The sequence below is a fragment of the Camelus dromedarius genome, chromosome 7 (assembly GCF_036321535.1).
Source record: "Camelus dromedarius isolate mCamDro1 chromosome 7, mCamDro1.pat, whole genome shotgun sequence".
Lineage (NCBI taxonomy): Eukaryota > Metazoa > Chordata > Mammalia > Artiodactyla > Camelidae > Camelus > Camelus dromedarius.
Genome location: NC_087442.1, coordinates 84,479,998 through 84,501,432, shown reverse-complemented (window position 1 = coordinate 84,501,432; position 21,435 = coordinate 84,479,998). Strand labels below are relative to the sequence as shown.

General features: G+C 45.6%; 2 protein-coding genes across 2 annotated transcripts in view; both read left to right on the top strand.

The window, feature by feature from the left end:
* The window catches only part of LOC116153933 (uncharacterized), a 44,042-nt gene extending 38,251 nt beyond the window's left edge, over positions 1–5,791 (top strand). Inside the window, exons 9-12 of the mRNA XM_064487389.1 lie at positions 227–293; positions 2,618–2,916; positions 3,858–4,027; positions 5,379–5,791. Of these exons, the coding sequence (XP_064343459.1) occupies positions 227–293; positions 2,618–2,916; positions 3,858–3,887 (396 nt within the window). The 3' untranslated portion in view covers positions 3,888–4,027; positions 5,379–5,791. The remainder of the gene's footprint in view (positions 1–226; positions 294–2,617; positions 2,917–3,857; positions 4,028–5,378) is intronic.
* Positions 5,792–8,586: 2,795 nt separating this feature from the next.
* Positions 8,587–11,946, top strand: LOC135321722 (rho GTPase-activating protein 20-like). The gene is made up of 3 exons (XM_064487773.1): positions 8,587–9,318; positions 10,494–10,590; positions 11,683–11,946. Exons 1-3 carry the CDS (start codon positions 9,223–9,225, stop codon positions 11,838–11,840), a joined length of 351 nt encoding a protein of 116 aa, XP_064343843.1. The 5' UTR covers positions 8,587–9,222; the 3' UTR covers positions 11,841–11,946.
* The last annotated feature ends 9,489 nt before the right edge of the window (positions 11,947–21,435 follow it).

Here is a 21,435-nt window from a genome sequence, read left to right as displayed (position 1 = left end):
AAAGGGACAAAAAGCTCACTTGGCCTGTTGGAGGCTGCAAGAAGGACCAGGAGTTATTACTGGTATCAGGACTGCTAACTCAAAAACTGTTCCACCCCCCGGATGAAATACCATTTCTACGGGCCCAAATTCTTTCTTTTTGGAAATATGTAAGTGCTGAAGGAAAGTGCTCAAGTACCTACTGGGAAAGATCTGCAGTGACACATAGTTCTTTTCTGTCTCCAAGGGCTCTGAGAAAGACTACCAGCTGTGGGTGACTGCTGGCAAGAAAAAGGCCTCATACCCACTCACTGGTAAGTGTCAGGGAAACCTAAGGTGGGCTGATTGCAGAAGAAACTGTAACCCTAAACTCTCAAAGTGACAGTCAGTCAGTCTGAAGCTTAAATACCCTCAACAATGAAACTCTCATGCGATACTCATTCTACATTTATTCGATAACCCCAGGCACTTGCTCTGCCAGCATGGATATTAACATCTCTTCATTCTCCAGCTTATAGTCTAGTTGGAGAGAGAAAGTGAATTTTTCTTCACTACTTTTTTCCTTGACAAACAGAGCTATCTTGGAAAAGTTTATTAACTTACTCATTTCCTTCCTTCATTACATAGGCAAGAAAACAACACAAATCGGAATATCTTTCCCTCACACATTATTTTCCATATTCCAGTCTTCAAGTTCTCTGTTCCATTTCCCAACCACTAAGTATTCTCTATTTTATGAGAATCTTCTAAGATCCAGCCATGCCTCTGAATCCAATATTTAGTTAACACCTGTTCCATGCCCAAAACTTTTCTCAGCATCAGAAAAGAAAATGACATAATCACACTCAGACTCTTCAAGCCTTCACGGCCCAAACCACCTGCACTTGGCCGTTTCTCCAGCTGACTTTACCAGCATTCCTCTTGAGCTTTTTATAAATACATCACACTTCCCCTAAAACAGTTACTAGAGCAAATGAGCTCAAATAATGATACCTATCCTTGGATCAGGAAGTCTGTGCAGGGCGGTCCATGAAAATAGAGGGATTAAAACAAGGGGAAGGGCAGGGTCTGCAGCAGACCCCGCAATACAGTAACAGAACAGCGACTCCTGCTAGAAAACCTAGGGCCTCCATCTTACAAGCAGTATCTTTCTTTCTTTTTTTTTTTAATCCATTTAAGAATCCTATGGGGCTATTACTCTTTTTCTAGTGATCTCAAGAACATTTTCAAACGATCTGGAAAATCCAAACAACCAAGCTTTTCCTATGAAGTGTACATTCCTAGTCTTAGAATATATGGGGTCATCAAGCACATAGCTGAGGACTAAAGTCCCCTACACTATTCATGATTCTTTTTAATGTTGATATCTTTGTAAATGTTGGTCAGCAATAAAGTGAAAAAAACTGAATACTGAGGTATATTTAAATAAAAGGCACTAATTACATAGACTCATGTAGATGGCAACTTGCAGCCTGAGGACGGCTTCACACAGCACGGCTGCTCTAAGAACCCCTAAGAGCCTGTCACTCCTGGTGACACCTCGGCAGTCACTCCGCGGGCATTTTTTACACACTCTGAATTCTCAATCCTGGTCTGTTGGTTGTATTTTATTGATGTAACGGAAGCTTCCTTTCTATTAACAGTTGCAAGTCACTATGACTTTTGTTCTGAACAGAGCACTGAACTTGCATCTGCACCACATGAAAAGCAAAGGCAAGAGCTCCCCAAGTTACATTCAATAATAAATCTGAAATCAAAGACAAGGAACATTCATTCTATTCTTTAAAAATGGAATCCACATCAGTGCACAGGGGCCTTGAGAATTCTATGGAGCCTAAGAAATTGAAGCATGAACAAGCAGAACAAATCACTTGGCAGTACCCACTGATTTTCTGGGAAGTTCTCCATTCTGTAAACACTGACTTGCACTTTGCTTTTGAGTTTCCAACAACGTGCAGCCTCATGTCTAATCCTTCCCCGGCAGGGCCCCTTGAGGGGAAGGCAGCAGTGGGAGGGAAACTCAGAGACAAACCTCCCTGCTGCTGTTGAGCAGCTCTGGCTACTGAGCTGACAAAACGAAAAATCTGTTTGTTGAGTTGACATGCGTGAGACAACAGACAACACAGCAATCCCTAACACACACAGTCCCATTTTGTAAAGAACATTAAGCACCAATGATTATTAATGCATTAATTTGGCCCTTATGAGACTAAGTAGGGGTAAGCAGTTAAAAGCAGGGATGTAAGGCCAGCAACTTGCCTAAGACGTGCAGATCTAGTGCGGCTGTCAAGGCAGAAACTAGGAGGCCGTCAACACCCTCAGGGGGAAACACAGGGCAAGTCAACGCTGTGCAATGCACGGACACAGCTACACATTCCAAGTAAAGCACCGTGTCTGAGAAGAGTTTTCTCTTTACTTTTCAAACTCTTTTGCTTCGGCACCTTGCTTTTGCAGGGGGTCCTTCAGGTCAGCCCACTTCATGCTCATTCAGGAGACACAGACCTCTTTGCCCAGAACCCCTACAAGAACGGCAGCCATATCAGTGTGGTGCCCACACTCATGGTGCCCACACGATGGGTGGGTCTGACCACACCCATCGCCAGCAGCCTGAATCTGTATTTACTTTATCTCCACACAGGCCATGAACATCCACACAGCATTAAAATCAGCCATCTTCCAGCTACTGCGCTCCTGCCACAGGGACCGGAGGACTCCGCCTCTCCTTCTGCCCTCCTGGAGGCCATCCTCTTGGAGAAGAGGTCCCCAGAGATTCAAGGCCAATTCGTCCTGAAGCCCAGGCACCCAGCCAGGAGCCAGCAGCGGAGAGGGGAGCCCCTTCCCTTCCTCAGGTGTCTTCTCTTGGCTCACGTCTCTGCTCCTGACACCAAACTCATGCACAGAGCTGCTTCTCCATGTGGGGGTGCAGGGACAGTACAGGTGAGCACCCAGTACCTACTGAAGATCAAGCTCAGAGAAACCCTAAAGGTCTGAAATCAAGACCCAACTCATGTCTAGGAAGGTTGGGTTTTTGTGTTTGTTTTCATTCCTCCAGGCCGACTGTCCTTCTCTGTGTGCCAGGAGCTCTTCCTACATAAAACTGTGTGTGTCCACTACTGTATGTCTTAATAAAACACGAGCTTCTTCCAGCTTGGGAACACACTGTACTTATCCCAGTGTTTGGTCCAGCATCTCAGACCCTCACAAGAGGTGGTCAGATGACTGTATGACTTAGACGCAGCTGCCATGGAGGAACCCCAGTGGCGCAAAGTCATGGAGTTGAATTGGATTCTATTATGGCCTTAGCCTGAAGTGGCCTCGAGGATTCTAGGGTCAGGCAGCTTGTATTACAAAAGGCAGATCCTTTTGATGGGGGAGACTGACCATCATTGGCTACTCAGAAAGCCAAACAGAAAATCTCAGAGTGGGAAGAAACCTCTTATGAGAGTAGGTGATGACCTAACTGCTTGTTAGGGAATATCAAATCTTTTTAGCTTTTACAGTGACATCTGACACTAGAATCCGCTGACAATACTTGTCAGGAACCTTGTATAACTACAGCTTAAGTGACCCACACGACGCAGGGAAGAGGCAGGAGAGAGCGTTGTCCGGGAAGCGCTGTCACTGGGACCCTCACCCGGGAGTCTGATCACGTCTCTCGGCTTCACTAGCAGTTTGCAGGGCATGGGGAAGAAGGACACATGAACACCACAAGAATCCAATTAGCCAATGTCAGCCTGCAGGAAATTCTATACAACAAGGGGCTCAGTTTCTCTCTTCTAGCCATGACAAGAAACGTGCTGTAAAATGGAAATACTGGGAATAAGTTTAAATGAATTGAACTACTACTAGTAATAATCTCTCATCTTCATCACATTCAGGTCACGAGACAGCCAACAGAAGTTCTGTGAGGAACTGGGCCTTTTGGCGGCGCCCCAGCACTCAGCAGGACAACCAGCGCTGAACTCTGTCATCGGCAAAGCTAACACAGCTCTTTGGAGCTCCTCTGGGGGACGTGTGTGAGGAGGACAAGCTGCCTGCCCCAGTTCTGGTTGGTTTCCTTTAGATCTGTAGCCCTCCTGACAAGGGCAGTGATCAGAGGTCATGTGTTCTCACCCAAACCCATCCCCATCTGGAGAAGCCTTTAGACAGCCCCTGCTTTTGGTGAAGTTTTGTTAATATTACTTCAGAGAATAAAATCTGATTTCAATACTGCAGAGTCAGAAAGCACATACAGCACGAAAAACTACTCTTGTCCATTCCACTGGTTTCAGCAAAGACCCACATCCACTTGCTCAGATCCATTACAATGGGCTCTGCGTGTATGAAACTCTGCGAGTCCCCGTCACCCTCGTCATCCCCCTTTGTCTCCTTCCTTGAACTGCACACTAGTCTCAAGTCTCCTCCATCTGAGTCTACTCAGTCTTACAACTCAACTCTTACATAGATTCGATTTGTAACCCAAGGGTTTAAGTAAAAAAAGACTCATTCTTTGGCAAATATGAATTGTTTAATCCTGACAGAATGTGTCAAGTGAAAGTCACAGAGTTTGGTTTGTGTTCTGTACAATTCGTATACTGAAATGTCAGGGTTAACATTTATTCACCATCCACTATTTCTCCGAGCACTACACCAGATGTCAGAAATTTTATGCTAGAAATGAAGAAATGTATCATACTAGTTACATGTTGCCCCCCACCCCAGTCCTTGCATCTTTCACAGCAAATTTACAGAATAGCTGTGATTATCATCATCCCCAAGTAGGAAGAGTAAAAAGTCCTCAGTAAAGTATGTGCTGTGCCCAAGGTCAGATAAACAGCATAACAGATTCCAGATTCCTTGACTCCAACACCTGTCACCTGTCTGTGCTGCAAGCCACACAGCAAAAGGACAGGAAAGACTGATGAGCAGGGGATGCACCCAGAGGGGAGGAGAGGGGTTTGAGCCCGATTTAAAAGAGGCGAGGAATACAGGAAGCAGAACTGGGGTAAACGGTCACCAAAAGGGGGATAAACACACAGAAAATGAATGCGGCAAAGATGTCCATACTTGGGGAAGAGCATCTGGATCGGGGAAGAATGAGACAGGACCGGGGAAGGAGAGGGTGATTCTGCAAAGGCCTCAATGCAGAGAAGTGTGACGTCACAGTGTACATTCATTGAAAAGGAAAATCTGATTAAACAAGTGTTTAAAATGTTACAACGTAGGAACGTTAAATGGATTGCTGGGTAGAAAATACATGTAGAGACACTGAAAACAAATTCTAAATTGGCTTTAGTCCTTCCAGCTCCAGCACTGGGCCCTCACCCCCACCCCACCCCCAGTGTCTCCAATAGAGGAGAAGCCTGTGCTGTGGGCTGAGAGATATGAAATGCCACGTATTTTCTTTTCCTCCCTTATAGGAGATGCTTTCCATTCTAAATCAAAAAGGGCCACTCAAGAAACGCATCTTCAACAAATCTGCAAGTAAAATATCATGCAGAGTCCTGAAGGAAAAGCTGAACTCTGGGGACACAGTGAACATGGAGAATGAGTCCATTCTGGTGCTGTCATCCGTCTTAAAGGTAGGGAAACGTCTAGCATTATCCACACACAAAGGAACTCTGAAACTCTATGGGGGTCCTTCATCATGACTGCCCAAGAGGAACAGGTGTCATAGATGAAGGATCTGAAAAATTGGAAAACACTGCACAAAGTTAAAATTTCAGGAAGCTACTTCGGGTTTTACAAGTCCCATGTTAGGTATACTTTCCTTTTCATCACAACCCTCTCCCCATCTTCACTCCTGAACAATCCATGCAAATACAAAAATAAATAATAAATGAAAAAGCACACACCTGTACAGAATGTACCAAAGCAAGCTTTCTGCCTTTGGGGACTTCCTTACCACCTTCCTAATGAAGCCAAAGTCTCCAAAAAAAAATTCACATTAAGCTTTTGAAAATATTTATACAAGTTATCAAGAAAGTAAACATCTACTTTACAACGAATCAAAACATGCTCAGCAAGGCCATTGAAATCTGTGATCATTTCATCGTCCTCCCTTCCCCCGTCTCCTAATGCATTTACTTGAAAGCTAGTGTAGGAAGGCTGGCACCGTGTGTGCCTCCTTTCCCCTCCTCTACCACCTTTGGCTTCCCTTGTTCATGTTTGTTATGTTTAACGCACCACCCATGGTTACAGTTCCATGGTAACCAGCTCCTGCCACATGCCTCATTTCATAAACCTGCCTTTTAAAGTGGGTGCAGCAGTCAAAAGTAGTTTTGAACTCTGAAAATGCAATGAATGCATAGAAGAAATACATTGATTTTGAAATGATCCAGCTAAGTCAGGTATCCAGCTACATTTCTACAAAGGGAATCACAGAACAGAAAAAGAATATAATCAACCCATCTTGGTATTTGTTAGCAGCTCTAAACAAGTTTATCAATGTAGTAATGACTACAAACAGGTTATGACAATTATCTTAGAAACCCCATTACATGTGGTCTTTTCTTGTCCCCTATTAATGTTGGATCATAATTTCATTGTGGGATAAATAGCAACAGTTCAGAAATGACTTAGAGCTGACCCCGACCACACTCGCACCATCATACTACACACTAGGTGTGCAAAGAGCAAGATGAGTGTTGCCGTATGTAAGGGCACATGGAATTAATTTGATCAGCTAGTAAGAGTGAGGCTCTTGCCTATTTCCCATTATAAGCATAGACTAGCAAGAGGCTGGCTACTCGTGGGTACATGACTTAGACACTCCTAAAGTTCTTGCTTCCTAAAGTTGACTGCTCTTCATGGGGAATCAGACTTTGCAAACTTGGCCTTGATAATACCATGTGTCAAATAACCAGAGAGTTGGTCTAAACCAGAAATTAATATTTATCAGCACCGCACTGAGTTTGCCATTAAACTGTCTGTAGACAGAGGTCCAACAGCAACACCCTCGGCATATCTGCTTCAGTCATGTTCAGGCTTCACCGCACGCAGCCTCACCCATGGGCACCACAGCACAGGGTCCAGGAAGGAGGAGACACGTGCTCCCAGTGCAGGGAGTTTGTGCACATGAGGCGCAGGCCCTGCTGTCTCCTCCCAGACTCCCGGAACCAGCCAAAGCCGGAGCGCTTCCTCCCTCCAAATACACTGGGGTCACTCCAGAGGGAACACGGAGGAAAACCCTAATGACAAGAGAGGGTGCTGCACACCAAGAACACAGTACACGGATGAGAAGACAGAGACCCTGTCCCCTGCCGTCACTGCTCCATCGGCAGTGAGCAGGAGAGAGCCTGGCACACACAGCAGCTCAGTAAGGACTGGAGCATGTGAACACCGACCACATTATAACCATCATAGTTGCCTACAGGCATTTTCTGAACAAGCTCCTATTAAGAGAAGCCTTGGGCTGTGGAGTGAGACCAGTGGAAGCACGGTGTGCCTTTGAAACTAGCAAGGTGATGCAAAACTTTCCCCAGTCTGGCACAAAACATGACAACTTCAGGGGTGAGGAGGGTATAGCTCAGTGGTAGAGTGAATGCTTACCATGCACGAGGTCCTGGGTTCACTCCCCAGAATCTCCATCAATAAATACATAAACAAACGCAATTACCACCTTGCTCACCAGGGGGAAAAAATTACTACTTCATAAATTTTAATAGGCCCATTTCTGTGATTTAAGGCTTGTGCACCAGAAATTAGACAGAAATTGACTTATTGTCTCCGACTATACTTTAATTTTAAAAAAAATGTATTCATCAGCCCTCTAAAGTGACACATTTTCCAGGCCCCCACTTAGGTAGCTTACATTTGTGTACCTCTAGCCCTCACACTCAGAGGTCTGAAGTTCCAATATATCTAAATTTTAAGTGACACACTTGGGAGTATGTTCCATTCAAGGAGCTATAAGGGGTAACGTGTAGGTACCCACTGGGGATTTTAGTTATGTTTTTAGCACCTGCTGCTTAAAAGGCTGCAAACTGAACTTTTATGCAGTTTCAAAAAGAAGACTGAAGCTACTATGAGTAGTTTTTCCCCATGAAGCAGGCACACCTCACGTCAGAAAGCCCAGTTCTCTTGTAATATGTGTGCAAGAGTGTGAGGGGTGTGCGTTCTATTTCAGAACCGCTCTTCCTTGAATTAAGAGCAAGCACTGTCTGAAGTAAATGAGGAACATGGGTGTGCACGTTGCTTCTCAGACACTCACAGGATTCGGGGTGGGTGGTCACCAGACCCTGTCAGCTGGGACTAGTGCTGACACGGACACAGGGAGCGAGCCCCAGCGGGTGGGGGGGGTTCTCATCGCTCTCACTGCCGTCCAGACTCTGCTGTGATGCTTCTGATTTTAGATGGAGAGAGTCCAAGCCGCTCCTTCTGGGTGTGGGAGTCTGCAGTCACAGCCAGCTCTGCCCGGGTCACACACTGGCCGTTGTGAAGGAAGTGAGGCCTGAACGGAATTTTTCAACTTAATGTTTTGTTATTTCACCAATATGTATTTATCATAATAATATATATCTTTTTTACTTAATCTACGGAAGGATTATCTTCAGAATATAGAAGGCGGTATTTTTACAGCCAGTCTCCATGACAAATGGCTTAGCGTCCTTGATGAAGGGAATGTGGAGGGAAAAATAACTGCAACCCAGAGGTAATGATGGTCACACCCCGAAAATACAACCAACATCCTCTTAGGAAAATATCAGCTTATACTTTACAGCTTTGTCTACTAAAGTAATGACCAGTGTCAAAGGGCTGCATTTGCTACCCACAGAAGCCACTTGAGAAACACATGCAGGCACTCCTGCTGTTACTGAATTCTTGTTTTTATCCTAATCTTATTAATATGGACTCCATGACCAGTTAACACCTGCTGAAGACACAGAACTGCCGCAGATGAAATCCACTGGTCAAAACAGAGATGCAAGAGAACCAATCTCTCGCTGTTATGATCTTAATTTTTCAAACACTTAATCAACCACAGGCGTTAGTATCTCGTCCAGAAAATGAAATCAATGAAACATTTTTGTGTGCATTCGTCCTTAGAACTCTGCGAGAGAGGACTGGGGGCATGGTTTACCATCACGTACTCTGTTCTCTGTTTCTGTATTTCCACTTCCTAAGCAAAATGACATGCTTTGTTTACAAGTGCATTTTTTCTGCCTGTAGGCTTTTGGATCAGCTGCCAAGAGCCAATGGTGACCTCCTGAAGCACCTTTTGGAGTGCTCCACGACACTGAGCAACACTCCACATTCAACCAGATGACGGCGGATAACTTAGCACGCTGTATAGCCCCAAGCCTTCTTGGTCCACCTAATGCCACCGGCTCCCAATTACAAGAGGACTTCACAAAGAAGGTAATGAGACCTCTCATTTTCATGCCTTGTGGGGCACGGTCCCCACTTTGAACCTGAAACCTGAGGTACTAACCGTGATGTACCAGATTTTTCAAGTGCACATTTTAAACACGCTCCCCTGGAGGGGCAGAGTCACTGACCTGGTGGGGTGAGGGGAGGTGGTGGGTTGTTAAGTGGGAAACCGAGAGCAATGGAGGCATTTCTGCTTTCCCACCCAGGACACTCAACCACAGAGAGAGCAGAGTAGGATGATGGGACAGAACAAAACCTGAGCTTTGGGGTCTGGCAGCCAAGGTTCAACTCTCAGCCTAATCACTGAGGGAGTGTGAACTACGGCGAAGGTCCAATGGTTTCATCATCACATAATGACGACACCACCCAGCTCCTCTGGTCACTGCTAAGACATCTCAGATGAGCACCCACAGCTCCTCACACACTGGCCTTCCTCTGCCAGCTGTGGTCCCTCACAAGGACACTCGGCTCCTATGTCACCCCCACTGCAGGGTGAGGGGGCTAGTAAAAGATACCAGAACATCCAAACAGAGCCACAACAGGCCTAATCAGATCACAACTCTGCCCCAAGCTCAACCCGACAGCCAGCATGAGACGAGGCAGTGCAGTCAGACAGACACGCCTCCTCTCCACTGCTTCCTCCCTTCACAAGAAAAATCACAGAAATCTCTGCTTCTCAACTCTCACATATTTCCTCACTTTAGAAGTAAATTTCTGAAGTTTTTGTCTATTGGATGCTTTATTAATTTTCATAAGGTGTTATGTGTCAATTTATCTCAATAAAACTGGAGAAAATCAAACAATAACAAATGAAACTTAGTAAGACAATATACAGATTCACCTCAAGCATCCTTCGTGGGTCACCTGAAAATTGCCCTAGTTTTAAAGTTGTAACCGTCATTACAAAAATGTTAGCTATTGAACGAGGTGACAAATTATAATTTTAAAACACTGATTAAAAGAGTTTTAAAATGTGTACCCAAAGTACTCTTGAAAGTATCACTATTTCTTACAGAAAACGGATTTGTAGACTCATTTTTTAATCAACTCTGAATTTTTCTCAGAATTCTCTTACAGTTTTTAGATGCAAGAGTTAGATATGAAATGATTTGTAACTATGCCATATGGAAAAGAACACCCCATTTTGCCCTTATGTGTTTCAGATTTCGCTGGTACAGTTTCTCCTCAAAAACTGCCTCCAGCTCTGGGGAGAAGACGTCCCTTCCCTCTGGGGAGAGCGCGCAGTCGTTCCTGACCAAGGTGACGTCACTAGTGATAGGGAGAAGGCTGCAGGGTGTGGGAACCATGTAACTGGCTTTGGTGAGAAAGGCAGCAAGGCTGCCAGGGCTCATGGGAGATGCTCACACAGTGCAGTTCTGGAGCCCAGATCCCATCCCAAGAGCAATGATTTCCACCTGCTCCAGGTCAGGGTGGGTTTCATACTGTCGTGAGACCAAAGAAAGGATGAGGCAGGTCTGGCTTCAGGAAGTTGCTAGTACAGCACTAGGAGATATCAGGGTATAATACAGTGTTTGGAAATTTTTCCAAACAAAACTTTAAATGGGACTCATATATATCAGATGTGCTCAGGCTGAAACTAGAGTGAGGGGCCCAGAGCACTGCCTTGTTTGTTCCCCATCCCCTGTTTTCCTGCTTAATGGTACCTAAGGTACCACAGGTTTCCAGTGCCTTTGAAACAGGTTGAAAAGAACCTGCATCAATGAGGAAAAACAGGACCTGATTTGATGTGAAACCACTTTTCAGACTGCCAGCTCCTGGGCCCCGGTGCACCAGCTGTGTTACCTCTGGCCAGTTATTTTAGCTCGCTTTCAGTTCCCTCATCTCTAAAATGGGAATAAAAACAACATCTAAATTTTAGGACTACTGTCAAAATTAATCATCGATGTAAACTAAATATGTAAAAAACCAATTGCTGGAGCCAGCAGAAGATCCTCTGGGAACTCTGAGCTAGGACTGTGAGCCTAGGTCATCAGCTAATTGGCAGCAGTGCATTTCATAAGGATGAGATGAGATTCAGAACCTGGGGACACGGGTCATGAGACTCTTTGAATTTGGTGGGGCAGGTAATTAGGTTTGTTTGTTTGTACGTTTGTTTGTTTTTTACGTTAATGGAGGTACTTGGGCTTTGACCTCATGGGCAGTAAGCACGCAATGAACCACTGAGCTATAAGCCTCTCCCATTCCCTTTGCAGTTTTGACATTTTTTGGTTTTATGACATTTATCTCACTGCTTTCAGGAAATCTTTAGGAAAATCTATTTAATCAGGAATTTAGTTGAGTCTAGTACCTGAGAATGTGCTTTACTAAGATAACTGTTTTTGAATTCATCAGTGACAACAGGACAACCCCGCGAATCAATGAGAATTACAGTGGCAGTCATTCTCAAAAATCCACAAGGACAGTACGAGGCCAAGTGCCCATCTACCACGGGTCTGCGCACATGCCTGTCCACGATTTTGGAAGTCCTTGAAGAACAGAAATGGCCCTAATCACATTTCACCCTTCCTCTCTTCTGTCTTTATTCCTCACATATTGTTTCACTTTTCTTCCTCCTCTATTCTGCATGTTTACCAAGATTTATTAAAAATGCGTTAGAGAACCACTTTATTTGCTTATGGCCCATGTTAACCCCTTGGTGGAGGCGCATCGGGGCAGTCTGCGGTCTCAACTAAGGTCACTTCTGCACCTGCAGCCAGCGGGCGGCGCAGCTGGGGCTGATTCACGTGTCTGTTGCTTGGCGCTGGCTGTAGGTGGGTCCCCATCTCTTCAGCAAGCGAGCCCGGCCTTCTTCATAGGGGGGAGGAAGACTTCCCAACAGCAAGACGCTTTTCATGAGTCCATGTACGGGGAGGACTGCACAAAGGACCACAAAGACAAGGAGTTACTCATCACTTACTGAGGGCTATGACTGTCATCTACCACACATGATACTCAAAACTTGAGACAGCATTCCTATCACACACCTACTCTTCTTCATGAGTTGTTAACCCTCTGTTCTTTAGATCAGCATTTTCCATAGGATATTTAGAAGTTTGGTAGGGAGTATCTTTGAAATAATCATTGATTTTTTACCCCCACATATTTCTTGCCTCTATCTTTCTCCGTCTTAAGCTGTCTTAAGAGACACATCATTTCCTCAGAGAACAGAAGCTACAGAAGAATATGAGGAGTAACAGAGCTGTTTGTTGCCTATGAGTTTTAAACATTCAGTTTTGTAGGAAACAAAAACAATCCATGGCATAAAGATTTACGTGGAAATCTCATGGGGAAAGCCCCAAACAACGAGATGTATAGGACATGTGCACCATTTCCTGCATAGAAAACAAGAGGAATCAGGAAGCCCTCACAGAACTGCTAAATCGCATCTCTAAGACCGAGCCTGCTAGAGTCACACAGAACTTCTTGCACCTCAGCAGGGAACAAATCAGTGAAATGATTCCATCAATCTGAGAATAGTAGGGAAGGAATAAAGTCACTGGATTTGATGAGCCAGGTCTCAGCAACAGCTGTGCAGGCCGGCTCCCCAGGACCAGACAGCAACTAGCACAGCTCAGCAGGTGCCCAGTGTACGCAGATGACACAGAGGGCCAGGGAAGCGTCATTCCACGTTCCACCACCATCTAACTCCTTGGCAGTAGAAGACTGCAAAACACAGACACGCTCATGGAAAAAATGGAGAGACCTTGCATTGCTACCAATTTGGGAACAAAGAATTAGGCTGTAAATCATGTAAGTTATTTAAAATTATAGACCAGTACCCATCTTACATATATCAGTTTGTAGACAGACTGGCCCAAGTATATGGAATTCGTGATCCATGCCTTATTTTCCTAGAAAGGGTTCCATGGTCAAATAGGTTTGAGAAATGCTATTTTCCTTTTGGACATCAAAATGCCCATTAACATACTAATGTCTTAAAGAACCACAGTAAAGAACCCCAGTACTTTCCCCGTTGATTTGACCTGGGAGATTCTTTTGAAGAAACTCTGTTGATGAATGGTCCTGGGAACACATAGTAGTAAACACTGCTCTCAATTTATCTTAAGTCATAGAGTTTACTCTTTCACTCACCTGCTCAAAAACCTTCAGTGAGTTTCCATGGATCTTTAGGTTTTTTGTTTTCAGGATAATTTCTTTTTTAAGAGCCTCCGCAATAAAACCTGCCCTAGTCATCAGTTTTCACTATTTCCCTGTGTAGCTCCTTTCCTTGAGCTAGGTCAAACACTTCACTTTCCTGAATAAGACACACTCATGTTTCTAAGTACAATTCTCAACTCCCTGTGGTCTCTACAGACCCACAAACTAGGTGGCCATTTGGGTTCTACTCTCCCAGAAATGTCACAAAGCTGCCCCTGACCGTTCCAGCTCAAATTAGCGGTTCTTTGATAATGCACGAGCAGTTCTCCCTGCTAGAAGCTGGTTCCTACGGTGCTTTGCACCATCAGGAGTTACGCTAGTATGCTCATACACCACTCAACAAATCCAAATTCCTGCGGTAAATGATTGTATTTGTTAGTTTTATGTTACTTTCAGTGGCTGGCTAAATGTCTACCCCTAAAAATGGATGAATATGTGCACTTTTCTCAGTGTAGGAACTTTACATACATCGATAACGACTGCAAAGTTCAAAGCTAAAGAGGTAGAACACAGCACACATGGAATTTCACCGGGGGGCTGTAACACATCAGTTTCGCTAAATAAGTTTGTTAGAGAGCACGTGACAGTATTTACTATTCACAAGTCCTGGAATACACTATTTTTATTCATCATGGAAAAAATGAGGTATTGGTGTGATATATTTGGGAAGAATTGCATGCGTGTGTGAAATTTCTTTTAAATAGCAACAATTCCATAATTAAAGGGACAAAAAACATGGCTGGAGAATGCACCTGTCAGTTGTTGAGCCAAGACATGCAAAAGTCCCTCAAATTTGAGGAGATAGAACAGTAGATAAAGAAAAGCTGAAATTCCCCTAATTTGTCCAATGCAACGCCTACAGGACATTCTTGCCATGGGAAAATGGCTAAGAAATGTTCGTTTCACCCTCAGGATACTCAAGCACATCACTGAGAAAGTCAATTTACTACTTTTGAGAAAAGGCGGTTGGAACTGATAAACTGCAAAAGGACCAAATTGTCTAACCTAGAATGAATACAAGGCAGTGAAGACTTTCTGATACCTGTCTTTATCACTGCTGGTAACATCTGTGTAATCTTCAATCAACCTGCACTTAGTGGCATAAATAAGGTGAAGTATTTTCAAAGGTAAAGCAAAGATACTGAGGATGAAAAGCTTATTTTATTTATTCCAGAAAGAAAGCTACTCATAGGCTATCTTTATTTGAGAAAACGAATTCTCTCCACGGTCATTAGTTACTATGATATATTGAATGGAATATATTCCATTCAACATACACATATTTCTATGCTACAAAATATACATGATACATAAATATATATATTTACACACTCAATTTTATATTCCATAAAAGCAACCTCAAAGAATTTGAAGGACAGAGTATACAGTTGTACAAAAAGGCACCTTTCAGAACACATTAGGCGAGGTCTTTCCTGTCTCTCTCTAACTCCTATGCGAGTCAAACAAGTCACTAAGCACCCTAAAGATCTGTAATAAAGGGTGCCTCTGTTTGCTACTTTAATGCTTTTCATGTCCACAGCAAAATCGGAGCTAGGAAGAAACTGATTTCTTTTTGGCCTTGGACCTAAATGTCAGTATGCATTTGGTTGGCTTAGCCTTTCCAAGGAATAAAATCATCCCTTTGTCACATCAAAGAAACTACTAGGAAACAAAATTGTCAAAGGAGAGTTATAATTTCCTATAATAGAAAAAAAAAAAAAACTACCTTGTGAGAATGGGAGTTTTTCCAAATTATAAAGGAGTCAGATCAGTGGGGGGGCGGCGGGAGGCACGGGCACCAGCCCGCTCCGGCCCCGCAGGGCGCGGGCGACTCCGAGAGCCCGGGCGCGGGGCGGGATCGGCGGCGGCCCAAGAGGCCACGGAGGCTTCCGCGCCCGTCGCCGGAGCGCCCAAGCGGCGGGGGCACAACTTTGGGGCCGCGGGAGGGGTGGGGAGCGACAAGGGCTCCGGGGTGCTCACCGCGCCCACAGCCGTGGCCCCCGGCGCCCACACTGCCGGCGCCGGCCCTCCCCGCCCCGCAGAGGCCCGAGCGGCCTCCCTCCGCCGCGGGGACCCGGGGTGGCAGCCGCCGCAACCCCCGTCCTTCCCGCGCCCCGCGCCCCGCCGCCGCCGCCGCCCGCGCTCACCTCCGGGGCGCAACCGGCACAGCCGGCCGTCGGCCTCGTTCCCGCCGAAGCGTCTCGGTGCGGTACTCCCTGCGCGGGCGGGTTCTTCCCCGGCGGTCGCAGGGGGTTCAGGGGTGGGGGTGGGGGGGAACAGCCCTCACTTGAGCAAGGAACCGAACCGCCGCCTGGCGGCATTTTCCACAGGCCGGCGCCACCGCAGCCGCCTTGGGTCCGCACAGCCCCCTGCCGGCCGCAGCTCTTGCTGTCTCGCCGAGCCGACAAGCCTCCGCGGACAGGCGAGGGAGCCGCGGCGCGAGTCGGAGGCCGGGCGGGGGTGTGCGCAGACTCTTTCCTCTGGGGACTGCGCGCATGCGCACCAGCGGGGCGGGACCCGCGGCCGCTGCGTGGGGGCCGGCCCCGCCCAGGGGCGCTGGTCCGGCTCAGCCAATCGCGAGCGCCGGGTACCTCTTGGCGCGGGCGATTTGAATGGTTCGCGGCCGCCTGAGGCAGCGGCAGGTGGGCACGCCGCTGCCGTTTTGGGAGGTTTTCTGAGATCGGGAGGGGAACCCGCCCCTCATCCTTTCGCCGGAGCCCCACCCTCCCCAGGCCGCGGGACTGGCGAAAAAAAAACACCTGGGAAAGTAAAACAACACTGACTTCAGGATAACCGTTACGTCTTTGGATGGAAAGAAGGGAATGGGATAAAGGAAAGGTGAAAAAGAAACTTCAAGCATTTGTATATTATTTGATTTCTTAAAAGAAAGATTTTTAAATCCTAACATTTTGCCACAATGCTTCAATTTTTTAAAGAAATAAAATGTTAATATGTAATTTTATTACATAAAAACCCAAAATACAGTCATGCATATGCACACAGATATGCATATTTTATATCTAAACATAAAAAACATTATTCAATGAATAAAATTATAGAAATTTTCTTTATCATTGAGCTTTATTCTTTTCCTTAACTTACGGTTATTTCAGGTACTTCAGGGCTCCAGAGCTTGCCAGGAGATGCACATGTCCAAGAAGGCCAGTCCCCAGGAGGGAAGCAGGATGGAGCCCCAGCTGCAGGTAGGTCACGGCAGGATGGGGGTACTGGGGATGGTCGAAGGCAGGCAGGGAGGCTCGAGGTCAGGCAATGGGGAGGGAAGCATCAAGGTGTATGTGGGGCACAGGTAGGCCAGGGCAGGATGGAGTGAGGGGCAATGGGTGGGACCCAAGTAGGAAGGGAGGGGAGGGGAGGGGTGCTCCAGGAGCCCGGGGTATCCCCTCCCCCCACCTCCTGCCACCTCCCAAAGCAGCAGCTGAGTCCCTCCTGAGCTCCCTGTCGGACAGGCCCAGCTTTGGCATCTGTGTCCTTGCCCCAAGTTGCTACACGGCTCCCCTCATCTGGAGCCCCCTGCCCACTTTTCTTCCCCGCCAGCGACCTGTGCTCAAAGGCCCCGCTGGCTGGGACACCAGACCCAATGCACCGTCCCCGGGACACCAGGGGGATTCCCTTGTTCTGCTGCCCGGACACCTGACCCTCTGTCCCTTTTCTGGTCCCTTCCACACCCACTTGTCAGCTGAGGCCTCTGTCCTGGGTCTCAGCCCTTCTGGGGAAAGCCAGGAGGCCAAGGGAACCAGTGGCCCAGAGCCAGCAGCAGGGGGAACCCATCTGACTCCCTGCTCCAGATGCGAAATGAAGAGCCGTGCTATAGAGGGACAAAAACAGGCCCCAGGTGAAGTTCAAAACCTGATCTTCATAGCCCTGTGCTTTGGCTCCAGTGGCACCAGCTGGCTCAGGACTCCTCACCACTTCCCCCAACCAGAGGGTCCCGGGTGATTTCTAAGTCTCCGTGAGCCTGGGTCTCTTAACCAGACAAGCAGAGGTTCCTTTTTCCCTTTTACATATGTAGACACGTAATACATTCCCGTGGTTTCAAAATAAAAAAGCACGAGCAGGTAGGCAGGGCGCCCCACCACCCTACGTCCAGCCCCCCCCACGAGTAAACATGTTTAGTCACTTCTAGAATTTATTTAGATTCTTTTTCTCAGTTTGCACAAAAACACACGGCCTAAACTACAGAGATGCTTCCTCATCGGTACATAAAACAAACACTGTTAGGGGTCTGTGCACGTTGATCCATTAGGTAGTCGGATTCTTCCTGGGTGTTAGGAAGATTAGCCCCTTATTGATCTTTCCTGGAACTTGTGGTTTGTCCTTTTTCACTTAGTATATCATGCTTTCTTAGAAAAATAATTGTATTTAATGTATTTTTTCTTTTATGGCTTCTGTGTTGTGAGTTAGCGTTAGAAAGCCTTCCTTCTGACAGGTTTACAGGGGAATTCATCACTGTTTCCTCCCAACATTCTATATCTTTGTTTTTCTACATTTAAATCTTATATCCATTCAAAATATATCATGGTGAATGGTGTGAATAAAAATACAACGTTTTTTAGATTTTTAAAAATTACTGTTTCGTCCTAGTAATCCATGAATTTTTAAAGAATATAAAATTCAATCCCCTGTAATTTATTTTACGTACAGCATGAAGTAGGGAGATGGTTTTATTATTGTTTGTTTTTGACCAACCACTCAAAACAACATATAATGAGAAAGAAAAAAACCTCTTTTCCTTCCCATTTGAAACCCTCTCTTTTCCCATAGGATGCTCCCGTGTGTATGTCTGGTAGAGCATCTTCTTTAAAACAGGACTGCATTTTTTATCTGTAAGCCTTGTCTATATATTTGTAAAACAATAGTAAGTAGTTTTATCTGTAAGCTTTCAATATGCTACAGTGTCATTTTATTTTAAGACATATCAAGTTTCCAACATTGAATTAATGGTTCTTACTTCACTTTCGTAAGCAGATTATTTAAAATAGCTCGTGTTCATAAGAAAATATATTTACCTTGAAGTTTCGTTTCTGTAAAAGTCCCAGTCTTTCCCCTCACCCACTTCTTTATTCTGAGATCTTGGTCCCTATTTGAAGTACAACAACTTAGTCTCCTTTAACAAGTGCTGATTGTCTCCCATGGGATTTGGATCACTTATTTTTCTCCTTGATCTATTAGGGGATTTTTTGTAAGTAAATTATCCTCACTAGCGTATTTCTGTTTCTTCTTATTTCTCCTTGGATTTTGCTCTATGAATGCTGATGTTATGCTATCTGGTGCAAAGATAATTATAACAGAAAAGCATTCTGGCTTTTTTTTTTTATCACACTAAAGTTTTCTTTTTTGGTCTTAATGTATTTTGCCATGAATTCAGCTTTTTCCCATATAAATAGTAAAGTCCCTACGTTTTTACACTTGTAACTCCCTCGTTGTCTTTGCCATCGTCTACACTGAAACCTTCTGAGCTCTTAGTCTTCAGTGCATCCTACTGTATACAGTGTGGAGTTGGATTTCCTTCTAATCCACCCTGAGAGTCTTTCAATAGGTGAGTTTATTCTGTTTACCTTTGACGTGGCAACTGTTTGACCTTTACTTCACCAAACAGGATATATAAATGGTAAATAGATGAGACACAGGGAAAAAAGTTATCATTAGTCATTACAGAAATTCCAATTAAAACCACTATGCAAAGAAGTTAGCACTACTCTCCTATTGGAAAACTACAATTTTTAAAAATTAAAAGCTGACAATATCAAATGCTGGTGAGAATGCGGAGGAACTGGAACTCTCCTACACTGCTGGTGGGATGGAGGAATGGCACAGCCGCTTTGGAAAATGGTTTGGCAGTTTCTGATACCAACTCATTCTCTGAAGGAAATCCTATTCTTCTGGTTATTTATAGTCATATTAAACCATTTCTAAGGGTCTTACTAAAGGAAATAACGTTCAGAAAGGACCCCAATTGCTACACAGTAGATGCTGTATAAACGGTCACGATCAGCTCATCCTCCAAGGCGGAGGGGACACTTCCTCCTTGCTTTCTGACTGAGCACGAGACACCTTGATGTGTGAAGCCAGACCTGCACAGACATCAGCTCCACCTGCTCAGGTGCATAGCTTCTCCCTGCTCCTTACCTGCTTCCTGTCGCTCACCCCGCCTGGGCTTCAACGTCCCCTCAGATCACTGATGACGATCGCACTCACCTCATAAGAATGCCGTGAGAAATTAAGGTGAGCAGATCTTGGATGCTCCAGCACATTCCATGGGATTATTGTTTCCATGGGGAACCCTCCCTAGACTGTATTTTTAGCACCTCTTGATTGTTTAATCACGTATTTGTTTTGGAAGAAGAGAAAAATTTGGCCATGATGGAATTGCTCCCATCTGTCATCAGGTTTGGGATTGGGACATTATCAAGCTTTTCAAAAACATCACAGCCAACCCCACCCTCAGCATCCCCACCTGTGTAACACAGTTTCATCATGGTTTTGCTATTTCATGTTGAGTTTCAATGTTAAGATGATCTCATTAACACTTAACATTTTTTCCCTTAAAAAATGTTACCTGGAAGTCAATCCTATCCTTAAAAAACATCTTTTTGATTGACGTCAGAAAGTTAAACATTTGACCTAAGGACGACAAAACTAGCATGAGCGTGGTCTTGTTCCGTGCTGGGTCTCATCTTGGTGCGGCAGGCTCCCCTCGAGGGGGCAGAACTGGAGGGTCTGCCTCACGGTCATTGTACCTCAAGGACAATGTGCTCAGTTGCGCTTGGTGCCCGTCTTGAGGCTCAGCTCACTGTGACCCTCTAGGATGCCAACCTCTGTGCTTTGTTTTGACAGGCCCCTGCATTGAGCTCCCTGAGGATATGAGCCTTTCTTCAGTGACCAGTCGTCCATCCTTGAGAACCGTCCTAAAGCACAGCCACCCTCAGCTGGCGCACGGAGCTAAGGGGAGATGTCCCCTCCTGCCAGGAAGAGGGCCCTGCTGGTAGGTCCCCACTGCCTGCACACTCCTCCTGGGACCTCTCATCGAACCCGGCAGGGCTCAGCCCCAGGGGCCCCATCAGAGAGAGGCAGCTCTCCAGCATCCAGGCCTCTGAGGTGTCCAGTGAAAAGTGAGGGTCCTACTCAGACCCCTGCGCTCCTAGGGAAGTCCTGCTCATGCCAGCCTCGACTGCCAGGCAGCAGCAGAAGCAGCAGCAGGGCAAGGCCCCAGAACAAGGAGATGGCCACTGAACATGGGATCGCCCGGGATCCCGAACATGGCCAGGAGTCGTCGATGGCTGGGCTTTAACTTTGTTAACAATATTGACATGCAAAATTTCTTTTATTCTAATATAATCATATTTATCACACTGTTTATGATTTCTGCTTTGTGACATGTTTAGATGCTCCCTCCCTAGTCTGATAACATAGGTTTTCCCTATGTCTGATTATAATTAACTTAAATTTGAGTTCGTCTTGAGTTTATTTTGTAGACTGTGAGCCAGTGTTCTCCAGGTGGACAGTTTTCTCTGCCTCTCCTCCCGATGTGCAAGGCCTTCTCTCTAGGTGCTAAGGCCCTACACATTGACCTGTTTGGGTTTGTTTCTTGGCCTCCAATTTTACCCCATCAGATGACTGTCCATAAGTTTATAAGAAGCCTTAACACGTAGGAGGGCAATGTACACTTCTTGTTCTTGTTCAATTTTATCTTGGCTCTTCTTGGAAATTCCTCATCCCCCACCCCTGATGTCCAAGTCCTTGGCTGCCCTGCAGCAAGAATCCTGGTGCTGGATACCTGACCAAGCTCCTCTTGGAACCTCTCCATCCACAGAGCCACTAACTCTGCCCGGTGGCCAAGAACCCTCAGCTGTCTTTGCTGTATCTGGAGTGGAGTCCAATCTCTCTCCCTTTCGGCACTAGCCTTGAATAAACTCTTTCCTGCCATTT